Consider the following 21791-nt stretch of genomic DNA (forward strand, 5'->3'; position numbering starts at 1 on the left):
GGTGTTGTGATCTAAGCTATATCTGCTTTAGGGGGCACCCCAAGCCCAGTAACAGTGTGGTTCTTGCAGACTCGTAAAGGTAGTGCCTTGATGGTCCTGGACAAGATCTGGAAGAATTCTGTGGTTTACCAGGCAGAGACTCTTGTTCTCTTCCCTTACTGTCTCCCAAACAAACAGTCTCTCTCTCTGTTCTTAACCACCTGAAGCTTAGGGTAGAGTGACACAAGCACCCTTGTGGCCACAATCACCCTTGTGGCCACAATCACTATGACTGTGCTGGGTCAGACTTGAAGCCAGCACAGCACTGGGTGTTGTCCACGGCTTGCTGTAATCACTCCCTGGCTACTGTCCATGTTCACTCAAGGCCCTGGGGCTCTACAATCAGCAGGTGGTGAAGCCACCCAGGCTTGTATCCTTCCCTTCAGGATAGTAAGTCACCCCAGCTCCCCGGCAGTTCTAGAGGTGCCATCAGGGAGCTAGCGATTAGAGTCAAAAGCCTTAGAAAGCCACCTGGTGTTGTATTGTACTGTGGCTGAGCTGAACTCAAACCACAAGATACAGTCCTTCCCACTCTTCCTTCCCCTTTGTGAAGGTGGTGGAGCCTTACCTTGTGTCCACTGCCACCACAGGTGCCCTGGAAGTCCTGCCAGACTACTGCCTATGTTCCCTTAAAGCCCAAGGATTCTTAGTCAACTTGTGAATTCTGCCTGGCCTGGGATTAACTCTTCAGAGCAGTGGGCTTCCCCCTGGCCCAGGGCAGATCCATAAATGCTGTATAAGAGCCAAGTTCTGGAACTGGGGACTCCAGGAGCCTGCTTGATGTTTTATTCTTCTGTGGCCGAACTGGTACCTAAAATGCAAGACAAAGTACCATTTACCCTCTGCTTTCCTCAAGCAGAAGGAGTCTTGCTCCATAGCCACCACAGCTGGGAATGTGCTAAGTTTCACCCAAGGCCCTCAACATAGTACCTGGGTATTGCTGCTGGTTATTCAGGGCCCAAGGGCTCTTCAGTTAGCAGGTGACGAATCCTACCAGGACTGAGTCCTTTCCTTCAAGGCATCAGGTTCCCTTTTGGCCCAAAGTATGTCTAGAAATGCTGTCAAGGAGCTAGGGCCTGGAAAGACAGTCTCACACCCCTGACAGGTGCCCTATCCTGCTGTGGCTGACCGGTATCCAAGATGCAAGAAAAAGTCCTTCCCAGTCTTCCCTCTCCTCTCCTTGAGTGGAAGGAAGGAGTCTCTTCTGGAGTTAGGGGAGGCGTGAATGTCAGCACTCCTGCAGCCACCCCAATTTGTGTCTTAGGAGGTTGTGTTCCCCCACCCCCCGGCCCAGTCTATTGTCTCTGGGCCCATTTCAGCACTAGGACTCACATAAGAGTTGTAGTCCTTGGGGCCTAGACTGTCTTTTAAGTTTATTAGGGCCCCTGGGCACTTTAGCCCGCTGTAGTCTGTGGCTAGGCTTCTGGAAACTCAAGTCCCAACTGCTGGGATCAGCAATTCCCCTCTGGCCAGGGCTGGTTTGGGTGCTCCCTGTGTGGGCAGACATCAGCTAAGTTTGGTCCAGTTTTCTTTTCTGCTATAACAGAACAGCACTGAGTTCGGTGGCTCATAATTTCTATGCTCTCCTTCCACCAGTGCCCAGAAATGCTCTCCACACCACACCACCACGCCCCGGGGGGTAGGGAAGGGGTAGCATATGCAATTCAAGACTGGTTTTTGTATCTCTTCAGTGCCTCTTTCAGCGAGATAAATTTAAAACCAAGTACCATGACTGCTCACCTGATTTGTAGTTCTTATGAAGGTGCTTTTTAATATAGTTGTCAAATTGGTGTCCTTGCAGGGGGTGATTGGTGAAGCCTTATATTCTGCCATCTTGCTCCGCCTCTCCAATTAGCCATTTTTAATACCTTGTATCTTCAATTGAGAATTTTTGAAGTCCCACATCGATATTATGGCAGAAAAGGAGGAATCACACACAGCTTGTCTTTGGATGACCAAAAGCAAACACCTGTCTTTTTTTTGCCTCTAAACTCAATTCCATTTGGTATCAAATACCTTTTAACTCAGCTATAGTCTCTTTTAAGAAGATTTACATATTTAATAAAAAACAAATGACTGTGACTCACTAATATGTGTTTCTTTTCTTTTCTTTCTTTCTCTTAAAGATAGTGTTTTTAGAAGAAGCATCTCAACAAGAAAAACTGGCCAAAGAATGGTGCTTCAAGCCATGTGAAATAAGAGAACTGAGCCACCAGTAAGTTGTGACTTCTTCCCTTTTACTGGGTGCCACTAATAAGCTTAAATTATAGAAAACCTGCCTTGAGAGACAGACTTTAAAAAATAATATTAATTTAACAATAATTATTTTGTATTAATTATTTGTTAAGGGAGGAGATGGGAAGGAAAAGGTAAACAGGAAGCTGAAGGATGGAAACTTAGAGAGCTAGAGGCTGCCATCATTCATCAGTTTCTTTAGCATATATTTGTTGAGCATGCTATGTGCAGTACTGGAGGGTCTGGAGGTGAAAAAGATCTTCAAAGTCCTTGTCCTCACACGGTTTACAGTCTATGCAGGACAAAGACAGTAAACAAGCAAACAGATACCTGAGCATGACCATGGTAGATTGTGATAGCTTCTATAAGGAAGAAAACAAGGTGGGGAGGGGTATGGTAGAGGTTAAATATTAAGAAGTAGGGAGGAAAGAAAATTTGAGCATCAATTGGTTGGGGAAGTTCAGAAGCACACTTGAGCTGTGATATTATATTTCAACTACTTTTAGTGGTTTTTAATATTTGTTGTATTTTATATATAACGTATATTTAATATATGTTATACAGTTTTTTTAAGAAATGATTGGGCCAGGCATGGTGGCTCACACCTGTAATCCTAGCACTTTGGGAGGCCGAGGCAGGTGGATCACCTGAGATCAGGAGTTCAAGACCAGCCTGGCCAACATGGTAAAACCCCATCTCTACTAAAAATACAAAAATTAGCCTGGTGTGGTGGCGCATATGATGCCTGTAATCCCAGCTACTCGGGTGGCTGAGGCAGGAGAATCTTTTGAAGTCCGGGGTGGGCGGAGGTTGCAGTGAGCCGAGATCACACCACTTCATTCTAGCCTGGGTGAAAGAGCAAGACTCTGTCAAAAAAAAAAAAGAAAAAAAAAAAGCTTAGTTTCCTCATAGCCTGGTTGATATGCTTTATGGAAATGGGAAAACTTTTTTTGATTATAATTTTTATTTTATTTTTTATTTATTTTACTTTAAGTTCTGGGATGCATGTGCAGAATGTGCAGGTTTGTTACATAGGTATACATGTGCCATGGTGGTTTGCTGCACCTATCAACCCTTCATCTAGGTTTTAAGCCCCACATGCATTAGATATTTGTCCTAATGCTCTCCTTCCCCTTGCCCCCCCACCCCCCAACAGGCCCCGGTGTGTGACGTTCCCCTCCCTGTGTCCATTCGTTCTTATTGTTCAACTCCCACTTATGAATGAGAACATGCGGTGTTTAGTTTTCTGTTCCTGTGTTAGTTTGCTGAAAGTCGTGGCTTCCGGTGTCATCCATGTCCCTGCAAAGGACATGAATTGGAAGATTTTTTTAAAGCTAAAATATTTTATCTTGTTTCAGGCCAAGTAAGTTCCAAGGCCAATAAAAGTGGTACCATTTATATTCTGAAAACACTTTGATAACTTGGGAATTGACTTTCACGTAATATAGAGGAACACTGTTTCACGTAATAGAGCAATATTGAACTAGGAATGAAAATACCTGGTTTGAATCCACAGACTGTAGCTTTGCAGATGTTAAAAGTCAAGCAAGCCACTTTCCCTCTTTGAGCTCATCTAGACTATGGAGCTCATCTAGACTATGAAGCTCATCCCTGGTCGTAGTCCAGAGAGACAGAGTAACTGTTTATAAAGTTTCACTCCACCTGTAGTTTTACTCACATCCCTTGCCTCCTTCCCTCTCCGTGCTGCCTCTCTATGGGCTTGGAAGTGTGTGGGCGCTGGGCATGGAAATGAATATAGTAGCTTCTGCTGTTACCATCTACTTCCTCTTGCTAGATTTTCACGTAAGAATCTATGATGAGGAACAACTGACATTTATAGTCTCCTGCTTGCGTGTCTTTGTGATGGAGGAGTAGAAGGCTTGGAAGCAGTTGAAGTAGAGGCTGAGATGGGATGAGAGAATGGTGGAAGCGGTTGGAGGATGGGGAGGAGGGTAAGCATAACTCTGGGTCTTCACATCCTTTTCTTCCTCTTTATGAGGTTGCTTTTGAAATTAAATCCATCAGAAATGCAGATTCTGGGGGTCGTATGTAAGTACTGCACACAAATAAGTAGTAAGGTAAGAAATAATTTAAATTTTAGTAGAAGACTGAAGTCTTTGAAGAAAGATTATATTTAAAATGCAAAGAGATTCTTATATCAAGCACACAAGTTATGTGCAGTTGAATTTAAGTCACGATTAAAATACCATAAAGGGATGTCTCAGACAGTTTTTAGTAGACTTGGCCCAATACACAGTGTACCTGCAGGTCTATCTCAGTACCATGTGGATTTTCAAAAAAGGAAAATCACAACTGGAGTACCATGGGCAGTGCTGTGGTAGGAGTGAATCAGATGGTGGCCATGGACCGTGGACAGGTTTGCAGGGCCAGGATTGGGGTGAGGGGAGTGAGGCATTCACCTCAGGCACAAAATTTAAAAGCAGCGGGGGAGGGGCAAAAACTCAGTAATCAAGATACTTTTAAGACAATATTTTAAAATAAAAAAAGTAATGCATGGCTGGGTGTGGTGGCTCACCCTGTAATCCCAGCACTTTGGGAGGCCGAGGCGGGTGGATCACTTGAGGTCAGGAGTTCAAGACCAGCCTGGCCAACATGGTGAAACCTGTCTCTACTAAAAATCCAAAAATTAGCCAGGTGTGGGCCGGGTGCGGTGGCTCACGCCTGTAATCTCAGCACTTTGGGAGGCCAAGGCAGGCACATCACGAGGTCAGGAGATCGAGACTGTCCTGGCTAACACGGTGAAACCCCATCTCTACTAAAAATACAAAACATTAGCCGGCCATGGTGGCGGGAGCCTGTAGTCCCAGCTATTCAGGAGGCTGATGCAGGAGAATGGCTTGAACCTGGGAGGCGGAGGTTGCAGTGACCCGAGATTGCGCCACTGCACTCCAGCCTGAGTGAGACTCCATCTCAAAAAAAAAACAAAAATTAATACAAAAACTCATGATGAACAAAATACCAACATTTTAAATAAAAACAGGATGTTGTTTGTTTTACAGCCATGCATTTTTTTTTTGTGCAATGGAACAGTCACTTTCAAATAACATGGATTCCCAGGCCCATGATGCCATTGCATTACTGGTAGGGCAGGTCGATGATGGTGATGATGGTTTGGGCAATACACACATGTATTGATATATACCTGTATTGTTTTCTGATTATAAAACTTTATTAGTGTTTTCCATTTGGTGAAAAGATAGGTGGATGTTCTGATAAGCACATATAGGGGGATATATATAATTTTTTTTGCTCAGGTTATGATATGGCTTGGCCAACACTGCAGATTTGGAATACCTGGGGGAAGTTGAGATTCTCTGAGGAAATTATGATGCTGATTAAGTAAAGTGAGAAGAGGAAAGCTGAAAAGAAGGGAGAAAGGAGAGCTTTTTTACCTTCTGCTGCTGCCTTCAGATCTCTTCTCTGCTTTGCCTGCAGCTGGGCCTTTAGTAGCTACAATTTAGCCATAAGTGATGTTGTGAGTGGAGAACCGAGTTTGAATCCTAGCTGAGCCGCCAACAAATTCCAAGTCAAAAATAAACTTGCAATCCCAGACCTTCCTTTTGTTCTCTCTATTAAATGAGTAGGTGGGCTCACTGACCTCTAATCTCATATGCACTCTCACATTCCATGCTTCTGTGTGTACCAATATTATCTGTAATTAATCCTGGACTATAACCTTGATTCTGGGAATCTTTTTATTAATAATCATTTCACGATGCTTACTATTTCCTTAAAAGGATTGTAACTTTTCTGGGTAAAAAAATCACACTTCAGATGCAATAAATCCTTGAGCTTCTGTTGCCTCTGAAGACTTTGTACTCTGAATCATCTTTCACTCTCTCATCTCAGCTACAATGAACATGCTCATTTCTCCTACATGGAAAACATAAAGTGACTTGAACTCTTCTGCATCCTAACTTTCACTACCAAATATTTTAAAAGGGAGCTCTCCATCTGCACAGGACTTCCTCAAGCACTCTCTTTTTAGCACTTAGTGCAGTAACCAAAACATTCTAGAGACTCAGTGACTACTTTTTAAAGGAAGAGCTAAATCTTTCCAAAACTGGGGGTCTTAGGATTATTCCTGAGGCCATGCATTTTTGACCCTTGCAGTTTTTGGCACTAGTCACTGCCCTGCTCCTTCTTGAATGTCTCTTCTTTACTGTCCCTGACACCTCTCCGTCCTGGGTTCCCTGTACCCTCCTGACAATAACTCTGCCAAGATTGATCCTGATCTTTTCTTTCTCAGTCTTACTCCTGAAGTTGAAGGTGCTGCTTACGATGTTGGTTTGTTCTTTCTTTCACAGAGATCTCTGGCATCGCCAACTTCTAGAGTTACCTATGTGAGAAGACCCTCAAATCTGAATCACTTCTTTTTTTTTTTTTGAGACGGAGTCTCGCTCTGTCACCCAGGCTGGAGTGCAGTGGCGCAATCTCTGCTCACCGCAAGCTCCGCCTCCTGGGTTCACACCATTCTCCTGCCTCAGCCTCCTGAGTAGCTGGGACTACAGGCATGCGCCACCACACCCAGCTAATTTTTGTATTTTTAGTAGAGACGGGGTTTCACCGTGTTGGCCAGGATGGTCTCGATCTCCTGACCTCGTGATCTGCCCGCCTCAGCCTCCCAAAGTGCTGGGATTACAGGCGTGAGCCACTGTGCCCAGCCTCCTCTCCTTCTTTTCTTCTGCCTCTTCTCCCTTCTTCTTCTTCCTTTTCTTGCTCTTCTTCTTTTTCCTCTTCTCTTCCCTCCTCCTCTTCCTCCTCCTCCTCTTTTTCTCCTTCTCCTCCTCCTTTCTCGTCCTTTTCCTCTTCTCCTCCTCTCCTTTTTCTTTCTCCTCATTCTTCTTCCTCCTCCCCTCTCTCTCCCTCATTCACCCGTAACCTCCTGAACTAGATTGTAAAGTCTTTGAGGACAATATGCCTTATTTTTCTCTGGACTCTCCACAGGGCTTGGCAGTTTCCCAAATATAGTAGACATTTGGGAAATATTATTTGGTTAAACAATTTAACTGCATGAGGAAGTTACACTGCTATTCTGTTTTATTATGGGACGGAAAGCAAAGACCCAAAGGACTGACATTGTGGAGAGATCAGTGACTGATACCTGAGAGAAATCCATATTCCACCCTCCCTTTCAGAGTGTTTCCCACATTATAGGCCCACTTAATGCTGCCTTCTTGACATCCTTAAAAAGTTGTCACTGTTCTTTATTTCCATAGTTAGTGAATTAACGATTCCATCACGTGGAACGTAGTGACCGAGAGTACTGAACCTACAGACAAACTGCCTGGATTTGAATCTCAGCTCCAAAGCTGACTGGTTAACAGTTACTTTTTTTCAAGCTACATAAATTCCCTGAGCTTTAGCTTACCCTTATGTAAAGGAGGGTAACAGTACTCTCATACTTACTAAGTTTCTTGTGAACATTACATCATCATCATCATCCATAACATTTATTGATGCTTTCCATTATCTAGGCATTGTTCTTACACACACTAAATACATCCTCACGACAGCCCTATGATGCTACTATCTCCATTTTACATAAAGGGAAACTGAGTCACAGAGTTTCTTTTTTTTTTTAGTATGTCAAATATCTAACTGCTGATTTATGGTCAAACCTGATTTCAGATCTTAGCAGGCCAAAACCAGAATGTATACACTTTAACTCAACTGCTGCCCACAGATGAGATGATGTATGTAGAACGCTGTGCCAGTGCCTAGTGAATGTACATATTCAGGAAACATTAGCTGCTGTCACCATCATTATTATAATAACTGACTACAAAAAAGCTAGTCTTTTCCATGTGATGTAGAGGCAGACAAGATCGAGGTGACCACCGAGTCTGCCATTCCTTGCTCTTGTTTTAAAATAAAGCGTTTAGAGTTACTCATGGCTTTATTAGGCTTACAGTTAGGTTGTATGTATGCATTTGATTTGATAGCATGAGGAATTCTTTGTGATGTCAGGTTTCAAGTTCAAGTTGCTTATGTGATTGAATATTTACCTAGGATAATGGTGGCAGTAGAGGGTCCCATCTTTGGGCAAATATCTGTTTGGATGAGGTTGGATACTTAATAGTGACTGTGGTGAACTGCATTAGCTCCTTAGAAAAGCATGAAGTGTCTGTTAGCACCATACTGCCTCGATTCTGTGGGTAGTGCCTCTGAACACTTTCCAGGACTTTCCAATTATAAAAATTAATAGAAATATGAATATTAATTGGTGGATCATGGTGGCAGCATTAGTGATCACAAGCATCCTGAGCATGGTTGTCACAGCATCACATGTAACTCCCTCTTCGCTTCACCACTTACACTACTGCCCGTTTGTGGTCCATCTCCTGAGATCGCCTGTCCCTAACCAGCTTGCTCTTGCTGCTTCTGTTTCAGAACTCAGTTTCTGTAACACGTGGGAAAAGACTAGGTTTCTTGTAGTCAGACAAAATCTGAAATTGCAGCCAGTCTGTTTCTCATCTTTAGTCGCCCTTAGTGACTCGTGTGCACATTCCTCAGCACGGCTCTAGAAGTTTTAAAGACCTCCTCTTCCATTCTTGCTCTCTGACCTACAACCATCAGTTGTGAGAACAAAGTCATAGGATTAAATCAGAGCTCCCGTCCTTTCTCGTGCCACCACTGCTTTGCTTCTGCTCACTGCTGTGTTTTTCCCTCCCTTCGTCATCACTGGTTAACCCCCGACCAGCCATTCCAACCTAGGAGCTATATCTCTCCTAGCAGAGCTTCATTTTTATGTCCTGACCCCTAAATAATTGGAGAATTTACAGTTGTCTGATTGCATTACCTATAAACCTGTGTGGGGTGAACAGTGAAATCATGCTTGGGAAAATGATTTAAAAATATGGAAAATGACTGAAGATATTATTAAATACTTTTATTCTCATCTTAATTTCCAGTGAGTTCTTCATGCCTGGGCTGGTTGATACACACATCCATGCCTCTCAGTATTCCTTTGCTGGAAGTAACATAGACCTGCCACTCTTGGAGTGGCTGACCAAGTATACATTTTCTGCAGAACACAGATTCCAGAACATCGACTTTGCAGAAGAAGTATATACCAGAGTTGTTGTAAGTATCTTGTGTGTGAGTGTGGTATTCTGTTTGGTCATCTATAGAAATATCAGTTTCGTAGGACAGATTTAAATTATAAAGCATAAGCAGTTAAGCCTAAGGTGGGCCATAGAGAATTTTTAAGTTTCTTTTTCACAGTCCAGTGAGTTTGTGACCACCTCACCTACACAGCTAGTCAGTGGCAAAGAGAGAATTTGAATCCAAGTTTCCAAAACCCCAATCTGGTGGGTTTACATTACTCTTTTACTTCCTGTGTTTTCTTTACCAAATCTGGGTTTAATGAATATGTGTATTTCCCTACTCCTGCCAATCCATAATGCTGTTCTGAGGATCATATGGATTCATTATATGACCTTTGCAAAGTTATGTGACTCACTTTTCCCATCTGTAAAAAATAGAGATCATGATAGTACCTATTTCACAGGATTATCATGATAATTAAGCAAGTTAATATTTGTGAAGTTCTTAGAATAGTGCCTGGCACATGGTAAGAGCTCTATTTGTTTGCTTAAAAAAAATGCCCAAGGAAATTTAAAATTAAAAATTTAAATTACTGTTAGAAGGGATATCATGTTATTCTGGGAGCTTTGCAAGGAAGGAAAATAGGATGGTCCCATATTGCATGGCACATGGTAATATGACTTGAGCACTGACACCACTAGAGGGAACTCTGGGGCTAGTACAGTCATTGAACAGTGGCAGTAGTGTGTGCCAGCCATATGTTGAAGGCTCTGAAAGTGTCCTTCCTTCTCCTCTTTCAGGAAAATCAGTTCCTTTCTTACTCCAATCCTATGCCCAGAACCAGAATCTACTCAGGAATCAGAAACAGTTTCTGCAGTAAAGGAGCTAAAGCGCAAATGCCGCCTTGTCTGACTGACCATTATGTCCTGGTGTTCAGTGCACTTGGTCTAAACACTCATGGATTTTTGTGGGACCCATTGATTCCTCCTAAGGTGTTCACTACATGTGGTGGTGGCAGTATTATAAGTCTTCCACGTCAACTGACCTAACCATCTTGCCAGTTTTTTTGGTCTTGCATCATTCCAGTCTTAAAGAGTAAAAGCAAGTGCTATTTTTTTTTTTTGGAGACAAGAGTCTCACTTTGTCACCCAAGCTGGAGTGCAGTGGCATGATCTCGGCTCACTGCAACCTCTGCTGCCCAGGTTCAAGCGATTCTCCTGCCTCAGCTTCCCGAGTAGAGGAGATTACAGGCACCTGCCACCGCACTCGGCTTATTTTTTTTTTTTTTTTTTTTTTTTTTTTTTGAGACCAAGTCTTTCTCTGTCTCCCAGGCTGGAGTGCAGTGGTGCGATCTCGGCTCACCACAACCTCCACCTCCTGGGTTCACGCCATTCTCCTGCCTCAGCCTCCCGAGTAGCTGGGACTACAGGCGCCCGCCAACACGCCCGGCTAATTTTTTGTATTTTTAGTAGAGACGGGGTTTCACCATGTTAGCCAGGATGGTCTTGATCTCCTGCCCTCGTGATCCGCCCGCCTCGGCCTCCCAAAGTGCTGGGATTACAGGCTTAATTTTTCTATTTTTAGTAGAGACGGGGTTTCACCATATTGCTCAGGCTGGTCTTGAACTCCTGACCTCATGATCCACCCACCTCGGCCTCCCAAAGTATCAGGATTACAGGCATGAGCCACCGTGCCCAGCTGAGCAAGTGCTAACATTTATACACTTGCCTCACATAATTATAAATTCAGTGCAATTGTGGATCTTACATATTTAGCATGCACCACATGACACTAGAAAAGCTGAGAAGGACTAAAGCTATGTATAAAGTAGCTGGCGCATTGTGTTAATGAATGGTGTTAACCACACCAAATCTTTATTCTCAAAATTTATTTATACCTCACATTGTTCTAAAAAAGATGTGAGATAGCTGAAAATTGCATAGTATACAACAAAAGAAAATGAGTCATGAAATCAAGGCCAAGAAAAAAAAGGGGGAAGGAAAAGTAAAATAAAACCAAGAAATCGATGACTACTGTGGGGGTTCATGCATTTGTTAGTTTGTCATGAATTTGGCTTTAGATTTATAGAACCTGACCTAAAGAGGGAAATCAGTTATGAAATTTACACTGCTTTATGATTTAAAAACACATTTGTTAAGGTAAAGCATATCTATGCTTCATACTGAAACTTAAGAAAATTAATCTCAATATTCCTTAGTATGGATAGACACTATGCTGTCAAAATATATATTGTAAAGATTCCATACTCTCAAAAAGTCCAGATAGATCATTCTTTTATGTTTAGAGAGATAGAGTATCAAGGACTATATATTTTTCAGGCAATATTCCATTAAATTATTTCTGACATCAGAGATTTGTTTAAGTATTTGATGTCAGGCCGAGCGTGGTGGTGGTTTAAGTATTTGATGTCAGGCCTGTAATCCTAGCACTTTGGGAGACCAAGGTGCGCAGATCACCTGAGGTCAGGAGTTTGAGACCGGCCTGGGAAACATGGCGAAACCCCGTCTCTACTAAAAATACAAAAATTAGCTGGGTGTGGTGGCATGTGCCTATAATCTCAGCTACTCGGGAGGCTGAGGCACGAGAATCACTTGAACCCGGAGGAGGAGGTTGCAGTGAGCCAAGATCAGGCCACTACACTCTAGCCTGGGTGACAGAGCGAGACTCTGTCTCAAAAAAAAAAAAAAAAATTGCAGAGCACATATCCTATGTTCTTTCTTATGTGTCTGATAATGAATGAGTGTGGGCCCACAAACTTTTAAATTGGAGGCACTGAGGGTATGGCTGACATCTGTTTAAGGGTATGGAGATGTGTTAACTAGCCGCGTAGCCTACTCAGTGGGATGAGCTCAGTGGGAATAAACCGGAGTAGCTTTGGGTTTCCTTCCTCCCTTCCTTCTTCCCTTTCTCAGGGGTCTCCCTGTCCTGTCCGTTTACTGTAATTAGGGCAGTTCCTGAACTTTCTAGTGTTTTCAGTTCATTCTAGTTGTTGAAAGAAAAACTTCACAGAAATTAAATTTAACTGAGTAAATTGAGCAAAGAACGATTCCAGAATCAGGCAGCTCTCAGAACCAGGAAAGGTTCAGAGAACTCTGCCCAGCAAGGTGGGCAGGCAGCATTTAAGACAGAAAATGGAAGTGAGGTACAGCAACAGCTTGATTGTTACAGCTCTGGGTTTGCCTTATTCAAACTTGTTCTGATCACTTGGCACCTGTGACTGGCTAGAGCTCAGCTGCTGTGATTGGCTGAGACTCAGCTATTTGTTACAAAAGCGTATTACTAATCAGGCTTTCAGTGACTCGATATACTAAGTTAGGTTGCAGTTCCTTATAAACTCAAAGTTGAGAAGCATGCTCAGGCCAAATTTAGCTTGCTTTAACACAGTCCAATTTGAAGCTTCAATTTCTCATTCACTAAAATCTTCTCCCATATAAGCCCTATACCTCCCGCTTTAGGCCTGACTCTGAGGAAGCGGCTTACTGTCAGTGTTTGTGTAGTGCTTCTAAATAGCCCCAGCTTTCCATTTCGATTTCATCTTTAAGTCAAGATTGTAGAAAGGTGCTTAAAATTTTGAAAATTTAGAAAAATTTAGATTACATATCCGTTTTAATTTTGAGTTTTATTTTAGTTTGGTTAGTAAATGTAATGTGTCATTTTTCTTGGGGATAGCTGAGATTTATGACCTAATAAAAGGTTAATTTTTATGATTATTCTGTGATTTTTTAAAAGAAGACTGTATTTTCTCTGTTGATTTGACGTTTTTTTCTATCTCTATGAGATGAAGTTGTTAAAAGTCTTGAACAATTCTATTCTTTTGCTCCATATTCTCCCATATGGTAAGACAAGAGCATTTTCATTCTGTTGCCTTCTTCATCCCTACCCTTTTTGCTATGTCCTATGTTATATCATCTGAGATTTTAGTTTCATTATTTTTGCCATGTATACTGTATTTAAGATAATATTTAACTTTAAGTTTAATTTAAAAAAATTATCTCAATTTAATTCCAGTTTTTTATTTTAGCATCTCACTTAATTTAACAATGAGGGCCGGGTACGGTGGCTCATGCCTGTAATCCCAGCACTTTGAGAGGCCTAGGCGGGCGGGTCACCTGAGGTCAGGAATTCCAGACCAGCCTGGCCAACATGGTGAGACCCCGCCTCTACTAAAAACACAAAAATTAGCCAGCCATGATGGCAGGTGCCTGTAATCCCAGCTACTCAGGAGGCTGAGGCGGGAGAATAGCTTGAACCCAGGAGGTGGAGGTTGCAGTAAGCCAAGGTGCGCCGTTGCACTCTAGCCTGGGTGACAGAGCAAGACTCCATCTCAATAATACTAATTATTATAATTATAACTTAACAATGAGCTTTGCTTTTTATTTTGCTACTTGGATCCCTATCTTCATTCATTTTTGTTGGAATATATCCTCTGACAATTCTTTCCAATATGGTGGATGATAAACATTCTAAAACCTAGAATTATCAAAAATGGCCTTACTTTTTTTTTTTTTTTGACTCTTGAACAATGCCTTAGCTGTAGAGAGATTTCTATTTGAAATTATTTATCTATCAGCATCCAATGTGCTCACATCAATCTGATTCTCATTTCTTTCTAGTTAATTTTCTGGCCTTTGAGATTTTTTTCTTCATTCCTGATATTCCGAAATTATAATTGTTGATCATCCCAATTCATTCTCAGTTTAATTCTTCAATTCATTCTCTTTAATACGTAGTTCTTTCAATAAGAGAACTTCTGTCTCCCTTCTGTTTCTAGGAATTCTGTTATTTCTCTTTCTCTCTTTTTCTGAGTATATTCCTCTCTTCAATCTATTCTTCCTTTTGATAATTACTATTAGAAAAATATTGAAACTTCTGTTTTCATGTCTCTAAACTTTTCTTTCATACTACATTCTTAGGAAATGGTATGGGCCAGTTTTGTAAATCATTAACTCACTCTTACTACTTATAATAACCTGTTCTTCTTTCAAGGATACGACATCCTGTCCTATTCATCGAAGGATGCTATTTTTCGTTCATTTTATGTCTCTTGTTGTTTTAGTAATTCTGCTTCCTCAGGTGTTCATTCAGTAAATATTTACTGAGCACATCCTAGAACCCATACACTTTTCTAGTTGCTGGAGATTAAATTTGACACCTTTGTCATGGTATTGGCTTTCCACCTGGATTTGTGATGGAGAGCTCATCCTTGTCTGTAATTGACGGGTTCTAAACATCCTCTGCTGGTAGCCAGATCTTTTTGTTTTACATGAAAATTATCTTAATATTTGTAAAAATTGACAGGTTTCCAAATTCTTTTGACTTTTGGGACTAACCAATGTTACTCAGTTCTCATTTGCTTTTTTGAAACAATTGACTGGGCCAGGTGTGGTGGCTCACGCCTGTAATCCCAACAACTTTGGGAGTCTGAGGGCAAGAGGATCACTTGGGGCCATGAGTTCAAGACCAGCCTGGGCAATATAGCAAGGGCTTGTCTTAAAAAAAAAAAAAAAAAAATGGCTAGGCATGGTGGCATGCATCTGTAGTCCCAGCTACTTGGGAGGCTGAGGTGGAAGGCTCTCTTGACCTCAAGAATTCAAGGTTTACAGTGAGCTGTGATGTGTGATGGCACCACTGCACTCTAGAGCAAGACCCTGTCTCAAAAAACAAAACCCAAAATAACAACAACAAAAAAATGGAACACACTGGATCTAATTAGAGGCTACTGTCTAAGGTACGGCATGTTTGTTTCTATTATCCTAACTCCAAACTATTTCAATCCTGCAGACACTTGAGCTTCTGATGTCTGTACTAGTCAAGAAAACCCTCTTTTTTCACAAAGGGGGAAACATGGAATGTAAGCAACTTTCTCAAGGTCACATAGCTAATAACAGGCAAAACATAAGCAAGAGCCACTGTCTGGAGGGTTTTCCTCTGCACTTTAAAAGCTTCTGCTAAAGATATGCTCCAAAGTATTCAATCCACTAGTCCTTTTTCCAAGTGCTCAGACAGGTCAGGCAATATCAGTTCCATTTTCTTTCTTGAAGATCTTCTCACCTCCTCCCATTCTCTTGTTTCTGGTCAGCATTCTCTGTAGCACTACTGTAATCTTGGCATTCTCGTTGCCTCTTTCCTGCGTTTAATGCCCGCTCCCTGGATCCAGGAATTACTTTGGATTACTCTCGTGTTTTACTAAAAGCCAGTTTTTAAAAGCTTCCTAAGAAAGAGTTCATGGAGAGTAAAATTTTCAAGTCCTTCGGTACTTAATCATATTTCTATGCTACCTTCACACTTGATTGATAATTTACCGGGGTATAAAATTGTATGTTAAAAATAACTCCTGTTGTGACAAACAACTTATATGTACTTATGGGAAGACCTCCTTTTTGATTGCTAGAACATGAGTATTGCATTTTTTGCAAGTACTTAAGTGTCTGTGTATCACTGTGGCCCTTAGAAAATTTTCTAAAGTACTTAGAAAATAGAAAACTATATAATAGAGCGTTTTCTATTTTCTAAGTACTTTGATTATTTACTTAGGATTTTTGGTTACAGAATGATATATATGAGTTGAATTTGAAGGCATTGTTCTGCTTCCAGCATTGTTAGTGAGAAATTCAATGTCGTTGTGAGTCCTGTCATTTATCTGTGACCAGTTTTTTTTTCTCCTGGAGTTTTTAGCATCTTTTCTGTACGTACGAACTTAATATCTCACAATTATATGCCTTACTTTGGTTTCTCTTTTTATTCCCTGTGCTGACAATTCTATGAGGATTTTAATTTTGGAGATGAATATTATTTTTCATATTTTTGTCCCTTCCATTTATTTAAAAAAATTTAGATTTCTTATTCTAAATGTTGGACTGCCTAGATTGAGCCTAATTTTCTTATGTTCTCACCTTTGATTTTCATCTTTTCCTTTTCCTGAGCAATTCTCTTGTAATGTATCCTACAACCCTCCTACTGGCTTCCACATTTCATTTATATTTTTACTTTTGGAGAGCTCCTGCTTTCTGATTTTCATAGCATTCTGTTCTTGTTTTGTGGGTGCAATAGTTTCTTTTATTTCTTTGAGGATGTGAGTCATAGTTGTTTTTTTTTAACTGAGCTTTCTTCTGACCTTATAGACTAAGATTTTTTCCAGATTCTTTCTCCCCCTCCTTATCTTTTTGATAATAGATTCCCTCCAATGCCTATCAAACCCTGGACATACATTCATACTGTGATGCTATAAGGTGCTGATTGGAATATCTGGGTGGAGGTATCACTTGTTGATGGTAACTTCATTATAGGATGAGTAGTGAAGGCAGTGAATTTAGGTCCCAAATATCACTGTGAAGACATCTTTCTTCTAGAGCCATTCATTTTCTCTAGAAAAGAATCGTTTAGTCCCCTGCCAGGAGTTGTGGGAGTAGTACACGTGGTATTCTGGGGAAAATGACTGAGTGCCCTTGAGGTCAGCCAGATTTTCACTTAAACCTCTGCGTTACCTTCTCTTTTGGGGCTTGTACCCTCTAAATACTATCCAGGTTCTATAAAGAGTAAATCTCTTACAAGGAAGAAGTTAAGGGTGGTTGGCTGATTTCAACAAGGTTCCTGCCAGGGTTTAATCATACCCACATAGACTTCCAGCCAGTCCCCTGCTAAAACCCACACACTTCTCTCCTTCTTTCCAAGTTGCTTCCAGGTTCTCCTCCATGTTTTTTGTCTTCCAAAAAGATATTGAAATGTCTTCTCTGCTCCTGTCTCTCCTCTCATGTTCTTCTTGTGGGTTAATAACGTTTGTACTCCTTTACTGTCATGTTTGTTGTAATTTGCGAAGGAAAGGAGATAGATATACGTGATTAACCTTCCAGGTTGAGCTAAAGTCTGGCTGAATATTTTTATTCTGTAGTAGAAGAAAAACCTTATTTATGTACTCCCAGATGCAATGAAATTTGGATATCCTTAAACAATCCTAAGAAAGAAGGAATTCATTAGTATCACATTTTAATGAATTCTGAAGCACAGAACTGTGTGAATCGAGAAAAAATCGGAAGTATCAGCCTCTCCTCCAGCTAACTTTTGGAATATAAATACTTTTTGCCACTTACCTAACTGTACTCTACATCAAGATGGCATACCTTTAAATAAAAACATTTTAAAATTAAAAACTAAAATTCTGTTTTCCTCTGGATATATACCATGTGACTTTTCTGAGCACACGTAATTCACGGTTTTTGTGATTTATTTTTAGAGGAGGACACTAAAGAATGGAACAACCACAGCTTGTTACTTTGCAACAATTCACACTGACTCATCTCTGCTCCTTGCTGAAATTACAGGTGAGCAAATGAAAGCATGATTTATGGGCACATCAAGCAAAGACAGCCAGACCATCATGGCAAACAACTTATACGTACTTGTGGGCAGACCTGCCTTTTAATTGCTAGAACATGAGCATTACATTTTTTGCAAATAATTAAGTGTCTATGTGTCACTGTGGCCCTTAGGAAATTTTCTAAAGTACTTAGAAAATAGAAAACTGTATCATGGAGTGTTTTCTGTTTTCTAAGTACTCTGATTATTTACTTATAATTGTTGGTTACAGAATGATATATATGACTCTGAATTTTGTGTATTAATTTAGGGCTTTTTAGGGAAACTTTACTAATTCTAGCTGTGGTAATAGTTTCTTATATCAGCAGATACATGGTGGCTGTTGGCTAGAGTCAGGGCACTATGCTAGATGCTGGAAACACAATGAGATAAAAAATAGTCTCTGCCCTTGAGAAGCCAGACAGAATACCTACACACGTTGATTACTAACCTTAGTAACAACTATGGTGCTGTTACTAGACGTCTAGCATTGTGCAAAGCACTCTGTAAGAATTAGTTCAGCAGCAAACAGCCTTCTGAGGTGTTTACTGATGTCCTCATGTTACAGATGGTTAGACTGACGCTCAGAGAGGATAAGTAACATGCCCAGGGTTGCACAGCTAGTAAGAAGAGCTGATTCTGGATTCAGGTTGATGATTCCAAAACTTGTACCCAGCACAGTACCTGGCACATAGCAGGTGCTCAGTAAATACTGTTGGCTGATACACTGATGCCACTGTTTGCTTATGCAAAAGACCTGACCTAATGGGTGATTCTGAAAAAGAGATATTACAGTTTTCAGAGAGGGCAAAGAGAACCCAGAACTAGGACATCTGGGAAGACTTTATGAAAGGGTCCTTTAAACTGGGCTTTGAAGTAAAGACAAGATGAGGAGAGGACAAACTGTCTTCCAGATAGGGGAAATGACATGGACACAGGTATGGGAACAGGAGTGTCAATAGTGGATGCAGGGACCACAGTAATTTAACTGGAGGAGTGGATTCATCGCCTGGGGGCAGTGGGAGAAGAGGGTAGGCAGATGGGAGGGTTCAGATTGTAGAAGAGCTCAAATATGCACCAAAAACTCAAAAAAGGTTCTGAGTCCAGGTGTGAGTGAAGTGATGAAAGTGGTATTTTAAGGAAGATTAATCTAATAGCCAGTTATCAAAATGAATTACAGGGGAAGGAGAGAGGCAGAAAGGTTTTTGAAAATCCCTCATGACAGAGATGGAGACACTGTAAAAACAATTACCATTGTCCCATATAGCCTCAATTTTCTTGCTGAAATAGAATTCTTCCAGCACCTCTGATGAGGACTAGGTTCTAGTGCTGAGAGCTGCTAGTAAGACTGCGTAAAATTCCTCACAGATAATATTGGCATTGTTTCAGTTAAGAATAGTATGGCCGGGCGTGGTGGCTCATGCCTGTAATCCCGGCACTTTCAGAGGCCGAGGCAGGCGGATCACGAGGTCAGGAGATCGAGACCGTCCTGGCTAACACGGTGAAACCTTGTCTCTACTAAAAATACAAAAAGTTAGCCAAGCATGGTGGTGGGTGCCTGTAGTCCCAGCTACTCAGGAGGCTGAGGCAGGAGAATGACGTGAACCCGAGAGGCAGAGATTTCAGTGAGCTGAGATTATGCCACTGCACTCTAGCCTGGGCGACAGAGCGAGACACCATCTTTAAAAAAAAAAAAAAAAAAAAAAGAATAGTAGCAGTATGTTGCCTAGATAACCACATGCCTGACACCTTATATATATTATTGCATGTATTCCTCACAACCCTACACATAGCAGAGAACACTGTACATATATAGATTTAGACCTTAACCAAATAATATCTACAACCTGGAGTAATCAGAGGAGTAAGGAATCAGTCCAAATCTTTCCAATTCCAGTGCTCATGTCCTTATTCCTCAACCATTCTGTGTTTTATCTAGAAGAGGACCATGATAGAGAGAGGGAGAGAGAGATTCAAGGGATGGTGGTAGAGTAGGAGACAGGAGGGAGATTGTAAGTTGGGGGAGAAGAAGCTGAGTGTAGGTATGTCAATGACTAAGAGAGTCTTTCTTTAGGACCTGAGGCTGTTTGCTTCTTTACCATGTGATAAAATGAGAGCAAAGATAGTTGCACATTTAATGAAAATATAGACACACTGGATAAGCAAAGGGAAAAACTGAATAATAACTTAAAAACACCTGGTCAAGCACAGTGGCTCACACCTGTAATCCCAGCACTTTGGGAGGCCCAGGCGGGCGGATCACGAGGTCAGGAGATCGAACCATCCTGGCCAACATGGTGAAACCCTGTCTCTACTAAAAATACAAAAATTAGCTGGGCGTGGTGGTGCGTGCCTGTAATCCCAGCTACTGAGGAGGCTGAGGCAAGAGAATCGCTTCAACCAGGGAGTTGGAGGTTGCAGTGAGCCCAGATTGCGCCACTGCACTCCAGCCTGGTGACAGAGCGAGACTCCATCTCAAAAACAAAACAAACAAACAAACAAAAAAACCAAAAAACCCACCTGACAACCTGAGAATGGGGATGGGGGAGGTGGTGGGTTAAAGGGATGAATAGAAAAACTTTTACTGTTTACGGAATATAGTGGGGAGTTTGTGGTGGTTATTGTTCTTAAGTGGTGTGATGGTGGATGATCTTTTACATTTTCATTTATGTTTTCCATAAATGATTTTAATTTAAAAATTATTGTTAGAAGCTTAGAAAAAGTACTGTTTCAGAAACAAACATGCCTTCATATTCTTTTTGTGTATACTTTACAGATAAATTTGGACAGCGGGCATTTGTGGGCAAAGTTTGCATGGATTTGAATGACACTTTTCCAGAATACAAGGAGACCACTGAGGAATCGATCAAGGAAACCAAGAGGTAAAAAGCCCATTTGTCTTGATTTGTCTTACAGGTGAATTACTGTGCTGCACTGATGGAGTTAGAGATGGAAAAATGAAACAGGATACTGTTATCACCCAGTTGGGATGTGCACATAGTGACTCAGAGTGTTCTGTTTAATGCAATGGGTCAGCTAGTCGACAGTGAATTTGATCAAATACTTGATAATCATTAATGATTTACAAAGAGCTTTCCTTCATAGTGCCACACTTGATCCTCATAGAAATCTCCATGAAGCATCTGTCTTTTTATTTATTTATTTAGAGACGGAGTCTCACTCTGTCACCCAGGCTGGAGTGCAATGGCATGGTCTCAGCTCACTGAAACCTTCGGCTCACTGCAAACTCTGCCTCCCAGGTTCAAGCGATTCTCCCGCCTCAGCCTCCTGAGTAGCTGGGACTATAGGTGCATGCCACCACACCCAGCTAATTTTTGTATTTTTAGTAGAGACGGGGTTTCACTATGTTGGCTGGGCTGGTCTCGAATTCCTGACCTCATGATCTGCCTGCCTCAGCCTCCCAAAATGCTGAGATTACAGGCTTGAGCCACCGCGCCAGGCCCACATCTGTCTTTTATGATAAGAAAGCTGAGTCTGACATAGGCTAAGAGGCTTGCTCACAGTCATACAGCTTTTAAATAGTGGAGCCAGAATTCAAAACCAGGGTCTATGACTTTAAATTCAAAGTTCTTTTCTTTTTTGAGACAGAGTCTCACTCTGTCACCCAGGCTGGAGTGCAATGACGTGATCTCAGCTCACTGAAACCTCCGCCTCCCATGTTGAAGAGATTCTCCTGCCTCAGCCTCCTGAGTAGCTGGGATTACAGGCGCTCACCACCACACCCAGCTAATTTTTGTATTTTTGGTAGAGACGTGGTTTCACCAGGTTGGCCAGGCTGGTCTTGAACTCCTGACCTCAAGTGATGCACCTGCCTTGGCCACCCAAAGTGCTAGGATTACAGGCATGAGCCACTGTGCCTGGCTCAAAGTTCTTTCTCCCATGATATAGATCACACCTCATATTCAATGTAAATAAAGAGAGTAAAAGAGAGAGAAACAGAGGGTATGCAAGAATATTTGCTGTGGCATATGTTAATTTAAAAATGATGATGGAAATGAAGAATTATTTATGAAATAAAATAGTATACAAGAAGTTAGGAAAAATGAGTTGTA

The 21791-nt window shown here is 41.4% G+C and overlaps 1 protein-coding gene across 4 annotated transcripts in view; it reads left to right on the top strand.

The window, feature by feature from the left end:
- GDA (guanine deaminase) overlaps positions 1–21791 on the top strand; it is a 101534-nt gene that overhangs the window by 42676 nt on the left and 37067 nt on the right. For 3 of the 4 annotated variants that reach the window (XM_032164287.2, XM_032164289.2, XM_032164288.2), the window contains exons 2-5: positions 2166–2254; positions 9210–9381; positions 17597–17684; positions 20495–20600. In XM_032164287.2, the coding sequence (XP_032020178.1) occupies positions 2166–2254; positions 9210–9381; positions 17597–17684; positions 20495–20600 (455 nt within the window). The remainder of the gene's footprint in view (positions 1–2165; positions 2255–9209; positions 9382–17596; positions 17685–20494; positions 20601–21791) is intronic. The other variant, XM_058445863.1, reaches the window with a different exon arrangement.

This window comes from Hylobates moloch, unplaced genomic scaffold (assembly GCF_009828535.3).
Source record: "Hylobates moloch isolate HMO894 unplaced genomic scaffold, HMol_V3 SCAFFOLD_10, whole genome shotgun sequence".
Lineage (NCBI taxonomy): Eukaryota > Metazoa > Chordata > Mammalia > Primates > Hylobatidae > Hylobates > Hylobates moloch.